We start from the raw sequence: 18,321 nt of genomic DNA on the forward strand, positions 1-18,321 counted from the left end.
AAGTGACTTTATTGTGGACAAGTTCTTTCTAACCCCTACAAAAATATGGCTACAAATAACAAGGGAAATGTGAAAATATCAAAGAAGGTGATGACATTAGTGAATAAAATTGAGTTATTAGACAAAATTTCTAATGGTGAAAGTGTCTCCTCAGTGGCAAAACATTATAAAATCAACGGTACGATCAATCAAAAAATCGGAAGAAAAAATCCGCCGTAGTGTCCGTGAAAACGCGCTAATTGCTTCAAAAATTTGCTCTGTAACTCGTGATGTTAAATTAGAAAAAATGGAAAACGCTTTAAATCTGTGGATAGAAGACCAAACTCAAAATAAAATTCCGTTGAGTTCACTCATCATTCGCGAAAAGGCAAAACTCCTTTATCAACACTTTAGCGAAACTGGTGATAGCACTGGTGGGATGTTTTTTTTGCTAGCAAGCAAAGGCGCTGGTTTGAAAGATTTGTTTGAAATTTCTAATAAATATTACATTTAATATTAAATTGTTTCTTATTTTCATTTCGATGCCATATGCTTGCATTTCACTATGTACTGTCTATGTACATAGTCATATTATGAAGGTACATATAATACATACATAGACAAAATTTTAGACTAGTTTTTCTTATATATTTCATTCTTTGGAATGGAGCCCCTTTATTACTATGGGAGCCCTAACTCATTATTCGCGTTTTCGGTATTCGCGACATTTCTCAGGAACGTAACCCCCGCGAATAGCGGGGGTTTACTGTACTCTTGATTTGATTATCAGCAGTGATTCTTCATGCATTAAGAATCTGCAGATAAATGAACCACTAGGTGGCAGTGATCACAGTGTGCTGAAGTGGGATTTACTCAGAGGTAACTACCATTAGGGGTAAAGGGAAGGGTTATTGCTTCCGTAAAGGCGACTATGATGGACTGAGACAGTATTTAAATTCTATACAGTGGGACCAACCGATGATGTTACCAACAGCAAATTCAAAATGGGAAGCATTCAAAGAACTTATCTTGGAAGCTACTAGGCTTTACATACCAACTAAGAAATATTGTTCAAGGTTTAGGCCAAAATGGATGTCAGATGAACTAATGAGGCATATGGCAGAGAAGAAAAATGCATGGGATACTTACAAATTAACACATGACACAGAAGCCTATGATAGATACAAGTTGATATGCAACCAAGTTACAAAGGAGGTTAGGCAGGCGAAGGCAGATTACGAGAAATCCTTGGCAAGGGATGCAAAGAAAAACAGCAAAGAGTTCTTTACTTATGTAAACTCTAGAAGGAAGGGGATAAATCAGATTGGTCCACTTGATATTGATGGGTCAACTGTTGATGATCCTGCTCAGGTAGCTAACAAACTAAATGAATATTTTGCATCGACATTCACACATGAGGAGTTATTCAGCGAGGGGAATGCCAGAGGTGTATTCAACTCTAGCAGTAAGCTACAGAATCTTGAAATAACTGGGAGTAAAGTGGAGGAGAAATTGTTGAAGATAAACACACGAAAGGCACCCAGGATGGATGGGATCTATCCAGTTATATTAAAGGAGGCAGCAAAGGAAGTAAGCAAACCCTTAGCCATAATTATGAGAGCTTCCTTGGACTCAGGGGAGGTACTCATAGACTGGAAATGTGCAAATGTGACCCCAATTCACAAAGGAGGATCAAAGGCTGACACAAGTAATTATAGACCTGTGAGCTTAACTTCTGTTCCAGGAAAATTAATGGAGGCACTGGTTAAAGAAGCACTGCAGGATCATTTAGACAAGACTTCAGTTATAGCTTGGACACAGCATGGTTTTGTTAAGGGGAAGTCTTGCCTGACCAATTTGATTGGATACTATGATGCAGTCACAAAAGAACTGGATGCAGGGAATAGCTTTGATATTATATACTTGGATCTTAGAAAGGCTTTTGATACTGTTGCACATGGAAGACTGCTACACAAATTGGAGCAGTGTGACATTGGAGGCAAATTGCTGCTATGGATAAAGGGGTGGTTGAGGGGGAGAAGACAGAGAGTGGTAATCAATGGACACTGCTCATCGGGGACTAATGTTATTATTGGAGTCGCTCAGTGTTGGGTCCATTATTGTTTTCTGTATTTATAAATGATATGGATGATGGTATATCAAGCTTAATGTCCAAGTTTGCAGACGATACAAAGGTTGGCAGGGTTGTCAAGGACACTGACACTATGCTGCTGCAACAGGATCTGGAAAGGTTGAGCAGATGGGCTGAGAGGTGGCAAATGAAGTTTAACATTGACAAATGTAAAGTACTACACATGGGAAACAGCAACCCCAGAGCAACGTATCAACTCTGTGGTGCTACACTGACAGTGGTAGAGAATGAAAGGGACTTGGGGGTGGTTGTGCAGGCAGATATGAAGTTCTCTGAGCAGTGCAGACGGGCTGCAAGAGTAGCTCATGGAGTATTGTCAATGATATACAGGAATTTTTCCAGCAGGGATAAGGAGGTGATTATTCCCTTGTATAAGGCAATGGTCAGGCCACACCTAGAGTACTGTATACAGGTCTGGAGGCCTCATTTCAAGAAGGATGTAGAGCTGCTGGAACGAGTACAGAGAAGGGCAACAAGATTAGTGAATGGAACAAAGGGGTGCTCTTACGAAGAAAGGCTTAAGTTTTGCAAATTACAGTGTCTGGAGACTAGGCACCAGCGAGGTGATCTGATAGAGGATAGACATGCGGAAATTTGCTTTTAGCCAGCGGGTGGTTGGTTGGTGGAACAGACTTCCATCCCTTGTAGTGGAGGTTGATAGCCTAAATAAGTTTAAGGCTCAGCTGGACAGGTATTTTGAACGAACAGAGGGGTGAAGTGGAAGTGGGTTTTTTTTTTTTTTTTTGGCTGATGCTGCATAAGCTTGCTTTCTTGCATCAAATGCCTCTACTAATGCTAATGCTAATACCACCTGAAATGATCACCAAGCTTGCCAATTCAACTTCCTTTAACAGGATTTTAAACACATTATCTTTCAGGAGTTTCCTAATTTGGGGTCCTATGAAAATTCCTTCCTTAAGTTTGGCATATGTTAAATTAGGAAACACACTTCTCATGTATGCAAATCTGTTAACTTCTTTATCTAGTTCCTTGTTATCCCAATGTTGCACAACGTAATGTTCTTCTGTTGCATGGCTATCCCACAAAAAAAAAACAACAATATGTGTTTGAACCCCCTCCTGCAAACCAATAACCTTAAGATCACTGTATATGTTCCATCTGTAATCCTGGTGTTTTATAGCATGTAGAACCTTAGACATGCTTTCATGACTTTCTTTAAGTCCAACTGAATGAAACACAGGAACTGGTGGAAACTCGTTGCCATTATGAAGCAAAACTGGTTTTAAACTTAATTTTGAAGCATCTATGAATAAATGCCATTCAGCTGACTTTGCACGACACCTAGTTCTTTCAGAAGTCCAATAATGTCTTTCCGAAAACATATACTGTCCTCCATAGCAAAATATTTTGCAAACTTTTCATGTCTTTTTTGAAACACTGAAATCTTTGTTTCTGCTGCAAGTATATTCCACTGCTGTAACCTAGAACCTAACGGTCCAGCTTGTTCTTTTGGCAAATTTAATTCTCGAACCAAATCATTCAACTCATCTTGTTTGATTAAATATACCTCACTACCTGAACTTCTGGGGGATCCCTAACTTGAAATTGATCACTGTTATCTTCCCCACTACTGTTATCCCATGGGTGGGGGCACTGGTACTGGCAAACCGTCACTGTGTGGAATGGGCTGAATTGCAGAAGGTATATTTAGATTAATATACCTTCTAGATTATGCAAAATTGGCATATTTTGGTAAAACATAACTCCCTCTATATTTAATAACTGTAACATGATGTGAAATTATCATGGTGATTTTCCAAATCTATGCATAAAAATTGGTTTAAAAACAGCATTTAAGTTCTTGGAGGTAAAAATATAGTTGGCTAGTGTTATCAATCTATTCATATAGGACTGATGCAATAATTAATTGCACTTTTTAATTCAGCAGCTGTCCCAGTATTTATGTCATTAATTTTATCCATAATATAAAAATGCTGTAAGGGTAAATTTTTTTCATTATACTGGCAATAAATTTAGACAAAGGATATTTTGCCAGAATAACCACTTAGTTTTGTGACAACTCATGAGAATAATATAATGAGTCAGTTTTTGTTATTGTAAGATTTTGATCAGCAACCACTATTGCTGCTTGGAAATTCATATGTTTCCCAATTGTGTATCCTATTGGAAGGCTAGTGACATTTACTCTGGTAAATATGTAGCTCCTGCAGAAGGTGGATACCTATGCCAAGATCTTCTGTAACCTTTTGCCAGTTAATAAGAGACATTTCTAGCTCTGTTCATTTAACTGTAATGTCTTTTGTTATCAAACAAAAATTGTTAGAGTTACAATCTTTCATAGAGTTATTTGTAATTTGTTCTTTTCCTCAACTTACACATCCTTTTATACTTGGGGCATTTAATGTCTCCCATGAAAATTATTTGGCCTATTCTTCTTTTTGCAGTTAATATGGTGAGGTTTACTGTCTTTCTTTTGACAGTTTTGAAATGGGTGCCCTGTTTCTGCACAGTGGCCATAGATTTAAGCACTATTGAAAACTATTGCACTGTGGCCACATCCCAAATATTTAAAATATTTTGTTACTAAAAGAATTTTGTCTTTGCCTCAATATATGCTCCTATTTATGTGCAAATATCCTTTGCTTAGATAATTTCTATTTTCAGTAACTTCTAATAGTCAGTCCCTAGTTTTCTCATTTGATGACTTAGACTGACTGTTATACTTCCTTTCATTTCTTCCTGTTTTATTTACATTTCTAGTAAATTCTTTATATACATTTCTTGTGTAAGAACACTATCAATGTAAAATACTATTAATTTTGGTTCTTTTCTATGGATTTTTTTTTTTTTTTGTTACAAGACCACTTTCTTCTGTTATTTGACATTCTTGAATTTTTCATTTGCCCTATCGTTGAGGTTACCTCTAAATTCCTTTTTCATGAATTTTGTTTATTTCCAACTTTTATATCCTTAAATATCAGTTTAAAAGTTTTTTGTCATTACATCTTCTACTTCAGCACAAGATAAATATTTATTTTTATGAGGTTTAATTATATGGATCTTTATAGTTTCTTTATTAGCTATATCATTTTGATATGTAGTACAGCAAAAATTGTATAGCCTGGTGGTTCTTCTTTTAAATAAATTATAGATTAGGTTTTTGATGATGTCATTTATTTTAAAGTAGTGCAATACCTAGGAAAGTCATGGTATGAGCTCTGTTGTGACTATTAAGACCAAGGTGACCAGACATCCTGGATTCTTTCTTGTTCCCGTTTTTTTTTTTTTTTTTTTCCAGGATTCATAAATGCTCTACTTTTTTGAAATTTTAAATGTAATGCTTACCCTGCACTTTTTTTTCATTTCTACTTTAATTGAACACAAGAACTGTATTCTTCAATATATGTAACATGTAATACACTATTGATGCTTACAAAAACTTATTGGTTAAGTTAATACCAAGCCAACAATGTATCAGTCTGTTTTTATTGGTGGTGCAGTATCTTGGTTATTTTTTTCTTCTTTCATTCTAGGTGGGGAGGGCAATATTACTATAATGATGATGATATATGTGATTTGGTAGTAATTGAAAATTAAGCTTGAATTTTATTATGAATTTTTAAGCAGCCTTTATAGAATATACAAATAGTTATAACAACTTAATATCACAATATTTGTCCTTTTACTCAGGTGGGGGGGAGAAATCACGCCATCCTGGATTGCCACTGTATAGGGAAATTGATCAAATATTAATAATTTTAAGATTATTGAAGGCTTTTTTTTTTCTTTCAGCAGAAAAGCTACTAAAATTTATTGTAAAATTTTTTTGAATTGCCATCAAATGAAGTGTGCTTACTAAAAAATTGAATGTGCCAAAATTGCATAATACAGGTCATGAGTTTGATTATCTGCTCATCAGATGATCAAAATGCTGGAATTATGCACTTAAAAAAAAAATGTTTCCTTGTTTGCAAAGAACATGAACAAACGAAAAAAAGCTTGCAGAATCTTAAGTGATCACAATATTCAGAGGAAATAAATGAAATAATTTAAAGATGAAATATATGTATAAAATGACTTGTGAATACCTAGAAAAATGGGTATTCCTTCCCCCAACCCTCCCAGTACTATTATAAATTTTGGAAATGTTGAAAGAATATTTTTGGAATAAATGTTCACTGGTCAGCTGAATGAAACTATCCAGATATAAAAACAGTTAATTTCATTCTTATATAAATTTAACACGCATTTAATATGTAGAGATTTTTACAAGATAATCATAATATTGATTAAGCAGAAAGAAATTTGATAAAATATTATTGAGTAAATTTTTTGGAGCACATATTACCTAAACATGGCAAGGTTCTCTTGTGATATAATTAAATATTTGAAGTTAAAAAAAAAAAAAAAAAAAAAAGTGAAAACTGTGCTGCCAGAATTGCACTCTTTTGTACACTCATTCTGTGATCTTTCATAAAGATGAAAGATCTTTATGAAAGATATTTTATTTCAAAGAAAAACTTTGAACTAAAAATCCCAGGAAGTATACTTAGAGATAAATCAACAGAATATTAGAAACAAATGGTATTGGAATTAATAAATTCAGCTTTCTCTGAGGCTCGAGTTTGTTTATGAAAGATCACAGAATGAGTGCAATTCTGGCAGCATAGTTTTCACTTTTTTTTTTTAACTTCAAATATTTGATTATATCACAAGAGAACCTTGCCATGTTTAGGTAATATGTGCTCCAAAAAATTTACTCAATAAGATTTTATCAAACTTCTTTCTGCTTAATCATATTATGATTATATTGTAAAAATATATCTGCCAGAATTGCACTCTTTTGTACACTCATTCTGTGATCTTTCATAAACTAACTGAATCCTCAGAAAAAGCTGAATTTATTAATTCCAATACCATCTGTTTTTAATATTCTGTTGATTTATCTCTAAGTATACTTACTGGGATTTTTAGTTCAAAGTTTTTCTGAATTTTCTTTGTTCCCTTATAGGCTCTGTGGCTGCATTTGTTGACATAGGAACAGACTGGATGAAAGATTTAAAAGAAGGGATCTGTCCACAAGCTTTTTGGTTTAATAAAGAGCAATGCTGTTGGTCCTCTAATGAGACTTATTATGAAGGTGATCAGTGTGACCAGGTAAATATCTTTGTATGACATGCATATATATTACATGTATATAGTTTACTGTTAGATAGAAAAGAAAGATAATTACAGCATTATGACTTTTTTTCCATTAAACAATCTTTCTTTTTCAGTGGCAGTCCTGGTCTGCGCTGGTAAATTTGCACGATGAGTCAGCTGGAGCATATATATTTTCCTACTTGATCTATATACTTTGGGGTATTTCATTTGCTTTACTGGCTGGAATGTTAGTAAAAACTTTTGCTCCATATGCTTGTGGGTCTGGTATTCCTGAGGTAAGTTATATCATTACCACATTTACAGTCACATACACTCACATGTGAAAAATAAACTTAGATAAATAATATAATAAAGAAAAGAATATAGGAAGAAAGAACAAGAATAATAGTGGTTTCCTGGTTTCCAGTCTGTAACATGATTTCTTTCTTATTTCATGTTTTTATTTAACTCTGTTCTTTGTTAGCAATTTGGCATTGCTTTGTGAATGCTTTAGTATTAGTAGTGCAAATGATGAAAGGAAGAAGCTTGTACAGCATTGGCAACTACCCACAACATCTGTTTATCCCTTCTAATTATTCGTTTAGTCCTCAACCTCCATTTCTCAGCTAATCTGGCTAATTTATTTGTGTTTTTGCTGTAGCATACCCTTATTTTTGTCATTGACCACTCTACCAACCTGTGTGTCATTAGCAAACTTATACATTAAACTCCATTTTCATTCATTAATATCATTAATAAATATTGAAAACAATATGTGGCCCAGCACTTGAACACCAAGGGTTGTCACTAATAATATTAGTCCAAGAACAGTAGTATCTATCAATAACCACTTTGTTTTCTATCACCAAACTACCCCTTTATTCACAGCAGTAACTTGTCCCTAATGCCATATTAGTCCAATTTGTGCAGCCATCTTTCACATGGAATGGTATTAAAATCTTTACTGAAATAAAAGTACAGGTAACCCTTGTATAACACGGTAGTTTGGTTCCTACAAAATCTCGTGCGATGTGAAACCGTGTTATATGGGACTAAGAACCAGTACAAAAAGGGGAGGGTTACATTCCAAAAGCTAACAAAAATACGGCATTTTTTTTTTTTTTTTTTTTTTTTTTTTTATCACAATCGTAAAATTAATTTTTATAGTAGTAATAACTTAATATTTTAACTTTATTTTTATAATAGTAGTAACTTAAATAGTAATAACTGAACAAACAATCCTACCTTACAAACTGTGATACTTATATGTGAGATAATGTACGTTCATTTAATTTTCTTCCTCTTCATCGCTGCTAAGCACAATCTCTTCTGCAGCATATAGATTTCACGTACCTTCTGCTCTCTTTAAAAGTCACGAACTGCACTCTTTGAAGTCACAATTATTTTTTATGGTGTCGCACAAGTTCAGTAGCACAGAACCTAACCCAGGGATCTCCCAACAAAATACAGTGCACCCCGCTTTAAATGATATGTGAAAATCGGAAGAATATTTTCCAGTTAGCAAAATAAAAATAAATTTACACTTACATACATAGCTTAATCAATACATACTGTAATATGTACATACTAATTGATATTTCTGTTCACTGACTTTTTTTTTTGGTTGTAAAATTTAAAACAGTAAAAATGATAAGCAATTAATAACACAGCAGACACAAGTTGCAACAAACACAATACGGAGTAATGAGTTTCTGAAAATTTATTTTTTATATGATTGAATATTTCACGGAAGGGGAAACACATTTCATCACATTAACTTGAAAACCCACAGAATTTCAGCTATTGGTACTATAGCAAATGCAAGAAGATAAGAGTTTACTACCCATTTATAATTGATTGCACTAACAGAAAAGACCAATAAACTGGAAACTGCAAATTGTTTTTATTGTTTTATGGTAGTTACCTCCAGAAATGTACTTTAGAAAAATATCATGAAGGCGATAACAACTAGCGAGTCAACAGCAGGTATGCACAAAAGGAATGGAAATGTTGAAAATTACATCTAACATTATAGCAGGGTTTTCCCAGCACAAAATCTCTAAAATTACCGTGTTATGCGAGATTTCCCGCAATTCTCAAACCTTGTTAGAGCGAAACCTTGTTGTAGAAGTACTGTGTTGTGCGAGGATTGCCACAATTTATCAATCATGTTAGAGCGAAACCATGTAGAAGTACCTTGTTATACGGGGGTTGCCTGTATGTGATATTTCGTAAATTTTTTTTTTTTTTTTTTTTTCTGCATTCAGTTCTCTTGTTATTGCATCATAGTAGCAATCAGATTAGTCAGACAAAGTCTACCTTAACAAATCTGTGCTATGAATTGCTGTATAATTGTATTCCTATCAGAATAATCCTCCATTTTTAAACGTTGATTCCATTATTTTCCTTGGAACAGAAGTCAAGTTTACAGGTGTGTAATTGCTCATTTTTAGCTTTGATCAATCATTTTGAATAGGGGAGACATTTGTACATCTGCAGTCTGTAGGGACCTCATGTGAACACAAAGATAGTATATTTTAATTTTTCACTGCATAAGAGCCATTGCTATGTAAATCTATTAAATAATTGAAATGGAGGGATTCTACTGCCATTGTTACCTTGTGGTCTCCTAATGAGATGGGTCTGATGGTTGATTATTTTTTATTTTTTTAAAATTTGTTTCACATTATTAGGCCTGTTGTTGTGATTATATCTTTAGTTCATTTCTGTAGTGATATTTCATGTAATTTAGCCATGGATATCGTCAAAAGGGTGCTGCTAAATTTATTTCATTTGACTGTTAATTTCTAAATTATTTAAGAATGTATCCCTTCCCCAACACCCTATTCTTAATTTAGTTTCTCTCCCCTCTTCTTTTGGTTCTATAATAATGTACTGGTTTTATTTGTATTTGCTTGTTCACCTGGCTTGGCCATTCTGTATTTCTGATTTATATATTTCAATTTCATTACACACATGGAGTTAGATAATTAATGTTTAAATGTATAACTAAATCTTAGGAATTTTTGTAATGCTAATAATATTGGTAATGGTTTTCAGAAGTTTGTATTTTATAACATGATTGAGTCCTGGACAACTGCTGTTATCCTTACACAAAATAAAAAGTATAATGGCAATTTGAGTATTCCATTTTTTTCTTTCTTTTTAATGATTTATTACTCTAATTACTGTAAAAGTAAAGGAACATTTAAATATTAGAACTGAGTAGCCTTGAAACTGTTGTGGCAGTAATTTTAGTTTACAAAACTTCATAACCTAAGTAGATGCACACAGTGATTTTAGCACTCTGATCATTGAAAACTTCACAGCTATTTTTTAAAATTTAAACAGCATTAAATACAAAGCAAAAATACAAAAATCAGACATTTGTTTATATGAACTTTTTATCCCACTGTTTTTGGGTCCCGAATTGAGCCATAAGTGTGGCCTACGTGCTATGAAACATCGTGTATAGGTTTTTGACAATAACCTGAAAAGGGTGTTAAAGGTGGGCAAAGAAATAATGAAACAAAATTTGCCCTTTTGCAGTGCGACGGAACACAAAAATCAACGATGCACTAAAACAAACTAAACATTTGGTCCCCCCCCCTTTTTTTTGAGCAGCGGGTTGTGAAAACAGTAGGGGGGGTTGCAAGGTAATACATTACACTAATAGGTACACTAATCTCCCAATGATGACTTATAACGCTGCTTCTTGTCGCTTATTTACGACTTGCAAAAAGTCTGTTTATACCTTTCTATTTATTACTTGAATTTTATATAAGATTTCTGGTTGTTTTTTTTTTTTTAATTTGGAGTCTTGAAGTGTCCTGGTTAATCACTTCCTGATTAATCCGATCCTGGTAAATCGAGAGTCTGCTGTATATCAAACCTTTATATAGTGTCAACCCCATAAAGTGCCAGTGAATACTTGTGAACTGATCTCCATAACATCAATATTAATAGGGAAATCCCTTAGTAAAGCTTCCCACCCCCACAAGCCACCGTATGCCATAGCTGTGAATTACTAAATGTACAATTTTTCATTGTGAATGAATCAGATTTAGTGCCAAACCTGCATACCAATCTGTCTCACCTTTTTATTTATGGGATGTAGTCGGCAAGTGATATTTTTCAAACCATCATGAAAATCATTTTTGTTCTTGTAAATAAGAAAGTGGACTTGGAGAGAATTCTCCACCACTCAGTTAACCACCATTTTCATTTTTAAACATTCCTCATGCTGAAAAACCAGAAGGTTCTAACACAAAAGAAAGAATGTTTTACTTACATGCTTCAAGTGCATTCCTACATTCGTTGCAGCTTTAAATAGGTATTTTTTAATGTCATTATTGAATGTATTTTGGTATTATTACTATTAAATATCAATTTTAGAGAGTAGCATTTTTCTTTATTTTCATTAAAGTTGATTAGGGAGTACTGACCTTCTGAAAATGAGTAAGAGGGCAGTGTTGAATGTGACTGAAAAGAAAGGGGGTGTGCAGTTTACAAAGAAAAATACCCTGGTAACAGCTAGCGGATTATTGTGGCCATTTTTCTGCTGTATGGGGTTAAACCAATAAGTTGGCACTCTGTTGGAGACATTCTAAGTGAACAAAAGAAGTTGCTGAATAAAAAAAAGTGAATGTGTGAGGCTGCTATTTGAATTTGGACAGGTTAATGCAAGAAATGAAATGATAAGTGATGAAGTAATTAAGCAGACAAAATTAATGGGAGAACCTATGGGAATTGAAGATTTTGTGTACAACAATGGTTGGTTGCATCGTTTTAAGCAGTGCCACCAGTTGATTCAATGAAACAGATATGGAAAAACAGCTGAGGTTGACATGAACAAGGAATTGGTGGAATGATATCATCAAAGAATTTTTAATATTTTTAAAAAATATGATGAAAGAGACATTTATAACATGGACGAAATAGCTCTCTTTTATAGAATGCAACCGGACGAAACAATATTGAGTGGATATTGGAAAGGGTGTAAAAAAATAAAAGCAAGGGTCACACTTGCATTCTGTTCAAATGCTGATAGGGTGACAAAGGGGTTGTTACTGTTATTGGAAGGGAAGAAACACTTTGGTGCTTTAAAAACTTCAAATCCTTCAATTTGTGTGAATTATATACATAATAGTAAAACATGGATGACTGCAGTAGAATTTTGTGAATAGCTGCAAAATTTCAACAAGGAAATGAGAATTAAAAACCAAAGCATGCTTTTAGATAATTCTCTTTGCCAAAAAGCAGTGGATCTTTTTAATGTGGGGATTGAGTTCCTACCTTCTAATTGAACAGGTTTCCTTCAATCTCTTGATGCTGGAATTAAGAGTTTTAAGGTGCATTGTAGGCAACATCAGGTGAAGAAGATAGTAGAGAGCATCAACAATAATTGCTCCCCTGAATTGTCCTTGAAAGGTTCATTGTATATGATCAAACTTTCATGGGATGAAGTTTCACTGTGAACAGTAAATAACTGTTGGATTCACACTGGACTTATTGAAAAAGTTCATTTAGATGAAATAGAAGATAATCCTGTCCAGGAATTGTGAATAGCTGTGGTTGATCTTCCAATTGTGAGTGCATCTCTCTCCAGAAAAATGTTTTTGCAGTCAACCAAGAACCTGCTTTTGGAGAAATGACAGCTGAGGAAATTGTGCAATTAACACAAATAAATGAGATCTCATTTGATAGTGATAGAGAAGAAGATGAAATGGAAGTTTGTGAAAAATTGACAGCTAAGGAGGCTAAGGTATGGTTTCAAAAAAATTGTCAATTCCTTAAAGAGAACTCTGACAACAAAGACCTAATGAAACATGTAGCACTGGACAATTTCTATAACTAAAATCGATGAAAAAAAAAATTCAGACAAAGCTGGATATGTACTTTCTCAAAAAGTGAATTTTACTATATTTTTATTTACATTTTAAAATCCTGTGATATGTAACTCACATTTTTTTCAATATACTAGATAATTATTGTAAGTGAAGCAAATTTTATTTCTTGTAATTATTAACCTTTGCATATTCAAATAATCCCTAAATATTTTTCTACCTGCATTATATTTTTTTATATTGTTCATATACAAAAATATATTTTGATATTCCCTTTTTTTCTCTAGAGAAAATATTATCATAATCCTTCAATTCCTTAATGCCAAAATAATTACTATACATAGTTCTTATTGTTTGAAGTACCTCAATTTAACTTCAACTGAAGTTTAACATTGACAAATGCAAAGTACTGCATATGAGTAGCAGTAACTCCAGAGAAATGTACCAACTATGTGGTGTTACACTCAGGGTGGTGAAGAATGAAAGAGACCTGGTGGTAATTGTGCAGTCAGATATGAAGTTTACTGAAATACCATGGTATCTTGTCAGTGAGGCAATGGTCAGGCCACACCTTGAATACTGCATACAGATCTGGAAGCCTCATTTTAGGAAGGATATAGAGTTGCCAGAACAAGTACAGAGAAGGTCAAAAAGACTGGTGAAGGGAACAAAGGGGTGCTCTTATGAAGAAAGGCTTAAGTTCTGCAAATTGCAGTTTCTGGAGACTAGGCACCTGCAATGCGATCTGATTGAGGTGTATAAGGCTTTGAATGGATTGAGCAGGCTTAATGCTGATGGGATTCTTCCTCTTGCTTAGATTACAAACCTGGGGGGGGGGCATAGATTCAAACTGAGGAAAGATAATTGTAGAATAGATGTGTGGAAGTTTGCCTTTTGCCAGCGAGTAGTTGATTGCTGGAACAAACTTCCATCTGTTGTTGTGGAAGTTGATAGCTTAAATAAATTCGGGGCAGAACTAGACAAACATTTGGAATGAATGGATCAGTGAAATGGCAAGGGTTTTTTTTTTTTTTTTTTTTTTGGCTGATGCTGTATAAGCTCGCTTTCTTGCATCATGTGTTTCTGCTAATGCTAATTTAGCACCATAATATTAGTACCAATATCAGAGGCAAACAAATGGTGCTAAATCAAGGTTCGTCCATGCAAATTAAGAGGTATATGTAAAACAATAAAGAAATTTATGGAAAAGAGTAAAAGAAGTATATATATATATATATATATTTTCCAATATTTAATGTTTTCATTTCTCAGTTTTCTTTTTGCTTAAAAGTTTTCTGTATTTTACCATAAGTTGGTCTTATTGTAAAATTCATTGTATTTTCAATGATTGCTCTATGCCTTACTGAAATACCAGGACTCCACCTCACGAATCAACCAGGCATGTCCGTGGTGCATCTGAGTACCATTGCTATTTGCTTTGATCTTCTCTTTATGTCTGTACGTTATCATATTCTAAATTTTTACGGTCTGCGAATTAGAGTATTCGAGGGGAAGACTGGGTACTATTTCTATCATATTTCTTCCCTCTGTTAGCTCCTCTCAGTGTGTGTGTGTGTGTGTGTGTGTGTGTGTGTGTGTGTGTGTGTGTGTGTGTGTGTAAGAAACAGATAGTCCTTGCTGATTATTATTTGGATGTGTTGATTGGTGTTAGCCCCTGATAACGTACATTCAATGTATCCTTATATGATAAAGATACATTGAATCCTTATTAGCTATAATAATTTTAGTAATATTTGATATTTCATTATTACTTTTTTTTTTTTTTTATAGTTTATGGCACACGTACCATTTCTTTCAGTATTAAGTAGCCTGTTTTCCATTTTTATGTATTTTCCATATTATTCTTCATATTCTATATTCTCCAATATCACAACCTGATGTAATGATTAATTGTTTATTCAGTGACATTAATCAGTTCTCCCAAGTTTAAATTTACTTTACATATTATCATTCTTCATTTATTTCTTTCTTTGCTCTGTTTCTTGAATTGTTGGTTCAACCTTTGTTTCAATTATATATTTTTAGATGGTATGAATCAGAGCTGTAATACTCAATACATTCTATGTTGATATTAATATTTGTGAAATAATAAGAGGAGTTTACCTTAATATAGTATGTAGAACACTTCAGTATGATACACTCCAGAAATTAAAACGGAAAAAACGAAAAAATCGACAACTTACCGGTAGTATGAATCAGAGCTGTAATACTCAATACATTCTACATTGATATTAATATTTGTGAAATAATAAGAGGAGTTTACCTCAATATATTGTGTTAAATTGGTTTTTAATTATTTAATTTTTTTATATTTTACTCTAATGTACCGGTAAGTTGTCGGTTTTTTTCGTTTTTTCCGTTTTAATTTCTGGAGAGTATCATACGGAAGTGTTCTACGTACTATATTGAGGTAAACTCCTCTTATTATTTTATAAATATTATATATTTTTACATGTGCTTTTGTATTTATAATCTTTTTAATTATACTCCTTTATTCCTTTTCTATTTCTCTTCACTCTTCCATTTCTCTCCTCTCTTTTACTTTTATCTCTAACCCCCTCCCCCTCCCCAAGTAAATATATTTGCCCCACTGTGACCAAAGTAGTTGATGTTCTAAAAACCTCCAAAATGTATATAAACATTTTTTTTTTATGTGATTGTGACTTTTTTACTTTAATCCTGGCACAGAATTTGCAGTTATCTTCAAAGGCTTAAAGATCATCAAAATTGTTTGTTTATTTATGTTTTTATTAAAAAATTTACATACACAATAAAAATATACTTTTCAAATCCAGCCATTTTAAATTCATGATCAGTAGCTTTGTTTTAATTATATTTAATATGCTGCATAATAGCATATTATAAAAATATTTTGTTGATAAACTTTTGAATAGTAAATATTGATTAGCGGCAAAAAGTATAAGATAATGTTAACCACTATTATCAAATCTAATTATAAGTAGATGAAATGCATTATATGCTTCTAGTATATAATGTTTCCATCTACTTATGAATCTTTTGAAACTAAAGGAATTGTTTCTAGCAATTTTTGGTGTTTTTCTAAGGTATGGCATAACTGTATATATCTCAGTATGAGTGTAGAATGTAAAAGCAATCTGCATGTTTCTTGAAAGATGTCAACTAAGTATTAAAATCGTTAGGTATTCAGTTACTCTTTGCAATTTTATTTTATTATTTTTTTTCATTTTGTTAATTCTTGTTGATTTAAAGTATTATTTTGACACAATTGTTCTAGCTCATATTTCTTTGAGAGTCACACTTCAAGTGTCAAAACAATGTACAGCTTGCAAACTGGGGTTTGATTAACTCTTTGCTTTGTTATTATGGTATTAATATAAATTTACCTAGTTTCATAATTTTTGTTTCTTTAACTTGTAGTGCTGGGTTAACAACATTAATATTTGCTTCCTTTGTAGATAAAGACAATGTTAAGCGGGTTTATCATTCGAGGCTATTTGGGTAAGTGGACACTAACCATCAAGTCCCTCGCTCTGATGTTAGTTGTATCAGCAGGCCTCAGTCTAGGGAAGGAAGGTCCATTGGTACATGTAGTATGTTGCATTGGCAACATCATATCTTATCTTTTTCCCAAGTATGGAAAAAATGAAGCAAAAAAGAGAGAGGTAAGAAAAGAATAGTGAAAAAACCTTTTATCCCTAAAGTATTATTGATATTGAGTGATTGATATATAGAATTGACGTAGATACACCATAGTTTACCCATAAATTTGAACTACATATGTAGTGTAAAGGCAAAACTGTGATGCCTTTAAAGTTAAGAAGTTAACTTTGCAACTGTGATGGCATGCTGCATTACCAGGTTACCTATCCACCCACTGATGATGAAGCCAACTAGCTTCAAAATGATCATCTGGGTGGTGGTATCCATTGAAAATAAATAACAGTAATCTTTTCTACCAGAGAAGTGTTATTTATTTGAAGTAGTGCAATACCAGCTATCTCATTGTGAAGGCAGCCACAATATGAGATACAATTAAAGCGATGCCTTTACGCTACGTACGTAGTTCAAATTTATGGGTAAACTATGGTGTATCTACACCAATATTATATAGTTAATTACCTAAACCCGTATGAAATTATGCCTTGTGCATTTCATTTTCTAATAGAATTCATTTGTTTATCTTTAGGAAAATAAAAAAGTTAAATTGTATCCAGAACAATGTCTGGAAAACTGTTTGCTAATAATTCCTTGTCCACAGTCGATTGTGCGACAGTTTCCCAGTAGCATAGTTGTACTTCCAGTATGTTGCATGTTATATGGGAATTAAAAAAAGTGTACTGATTCTGTGACTGTACTGTCTCAAATAAACAAATATATTATTAGAGTAATGTGAATGTGACAAAATGCATTAGAAAAGGTGTGATGCCTGAGGAGTGGAATAATGCAGTCATAGTTTTGCTGCATAAGAAAGGAGATAAATTGGAAATTATAGACCAATTAGCTTGTTATCCCATATCTACAAATTGTTCACAAGGGTCATTACTAACAGATTAGAAAGTAAGATGAGAATCAACCGAAAGAGCAAGCTGGCTTTAGGACAGGATTCTCAACTATGGATCACCTTCACGTAATATCACAACTAATGGAGAAAGCAAATGAATATAAAACACCATTATGCCTGGCATTTGTGGATTATGAAAAGGCATTTGACTCCATACAGCATAAGGCAATGTTTCGGGCACTGCAAAGACAAGGCATAGATACCCCATATATTATGATTTTGAAGAAAATATATGAGAATGCTACCTCCTTTATTAGACTAGACAAAGACAGTAGCAAATTTAAAATTGAGAAAGGAGTTTGACAAGGAGACACAATATCTCCGAAGTTGTTTACTGCTGCCCTTGAGGAAGCTTTCAGAAGATTAGACTGGTCGCAGAAAGGAGTCAATGTGAATGGAGAGTACCTAAACCATTTATTATTTGCAGATGACGTTGTGGTCATAAGCCACGATCCCAAAGAATTAGAAGAAAATCTTAATCAGTTATGCAGAGTTAGTAAGGGTTTTGGACTAAAGATGAATATGGCTAAAACAAAAGTAATGATGAACAAGTATGCCACAGAAAGGGATATAATGATTGAAGGAACAGTAATTGAAAAGGTGGAGTCATATACTTATCTGGGACACGTCATTAGCTGTAATAATGATAAATGGCT

The 18,321-nt window shown here is 33.4% G+C and overlaps 1 protein-coding gene across 4 annotated transcripts in view; it reads left to right on the forward strand.

Moving 5' to 3' along the window:
• LOC150090786 (H(+)/Cl(-) exchange transporter 5-like) overlaps positions 1-18,321 on the forward strand; it is a 202,800-nt gene that overhangs the window by 110,625 nt on the left and 73,854 nt on the right. For all 4 annotated transcript variants that reach the window (XM_090372676.1, XM_090372686.1, XM_090372695.1 and 1 more), the window contains 3 exons: positions 7,125-7,270; positions 7,390-7,551; positions 16,560-16,766. In XM_090372676.1, coding sequence (XP_090228802.1) covers positions 7,125-7,270; positions 7,390-7,551; positions 16,560-16,766 — 515 coding nt within the window. The remainder of the gene's footprint in view (positions 1-7,124; positions 7,271-7,389; positions 7,552-16,559; positions 16,767-18,321) is intronic.

This window comes from Mastigoproctus giganteus, chromosome 1, assembly GCF_048544385.1.
Source record: "Mastigoproctus giganteus isolate SK-2022 chromosome 1, ASM4854438v1, whole genome shotgun sequence".
NCBI lineage: Eukaryota > Metazoa > Arthropoda > Arachnida > Uropygi > Thelyphonidae > Mastigoproctus > Mastigoproctus giganteus.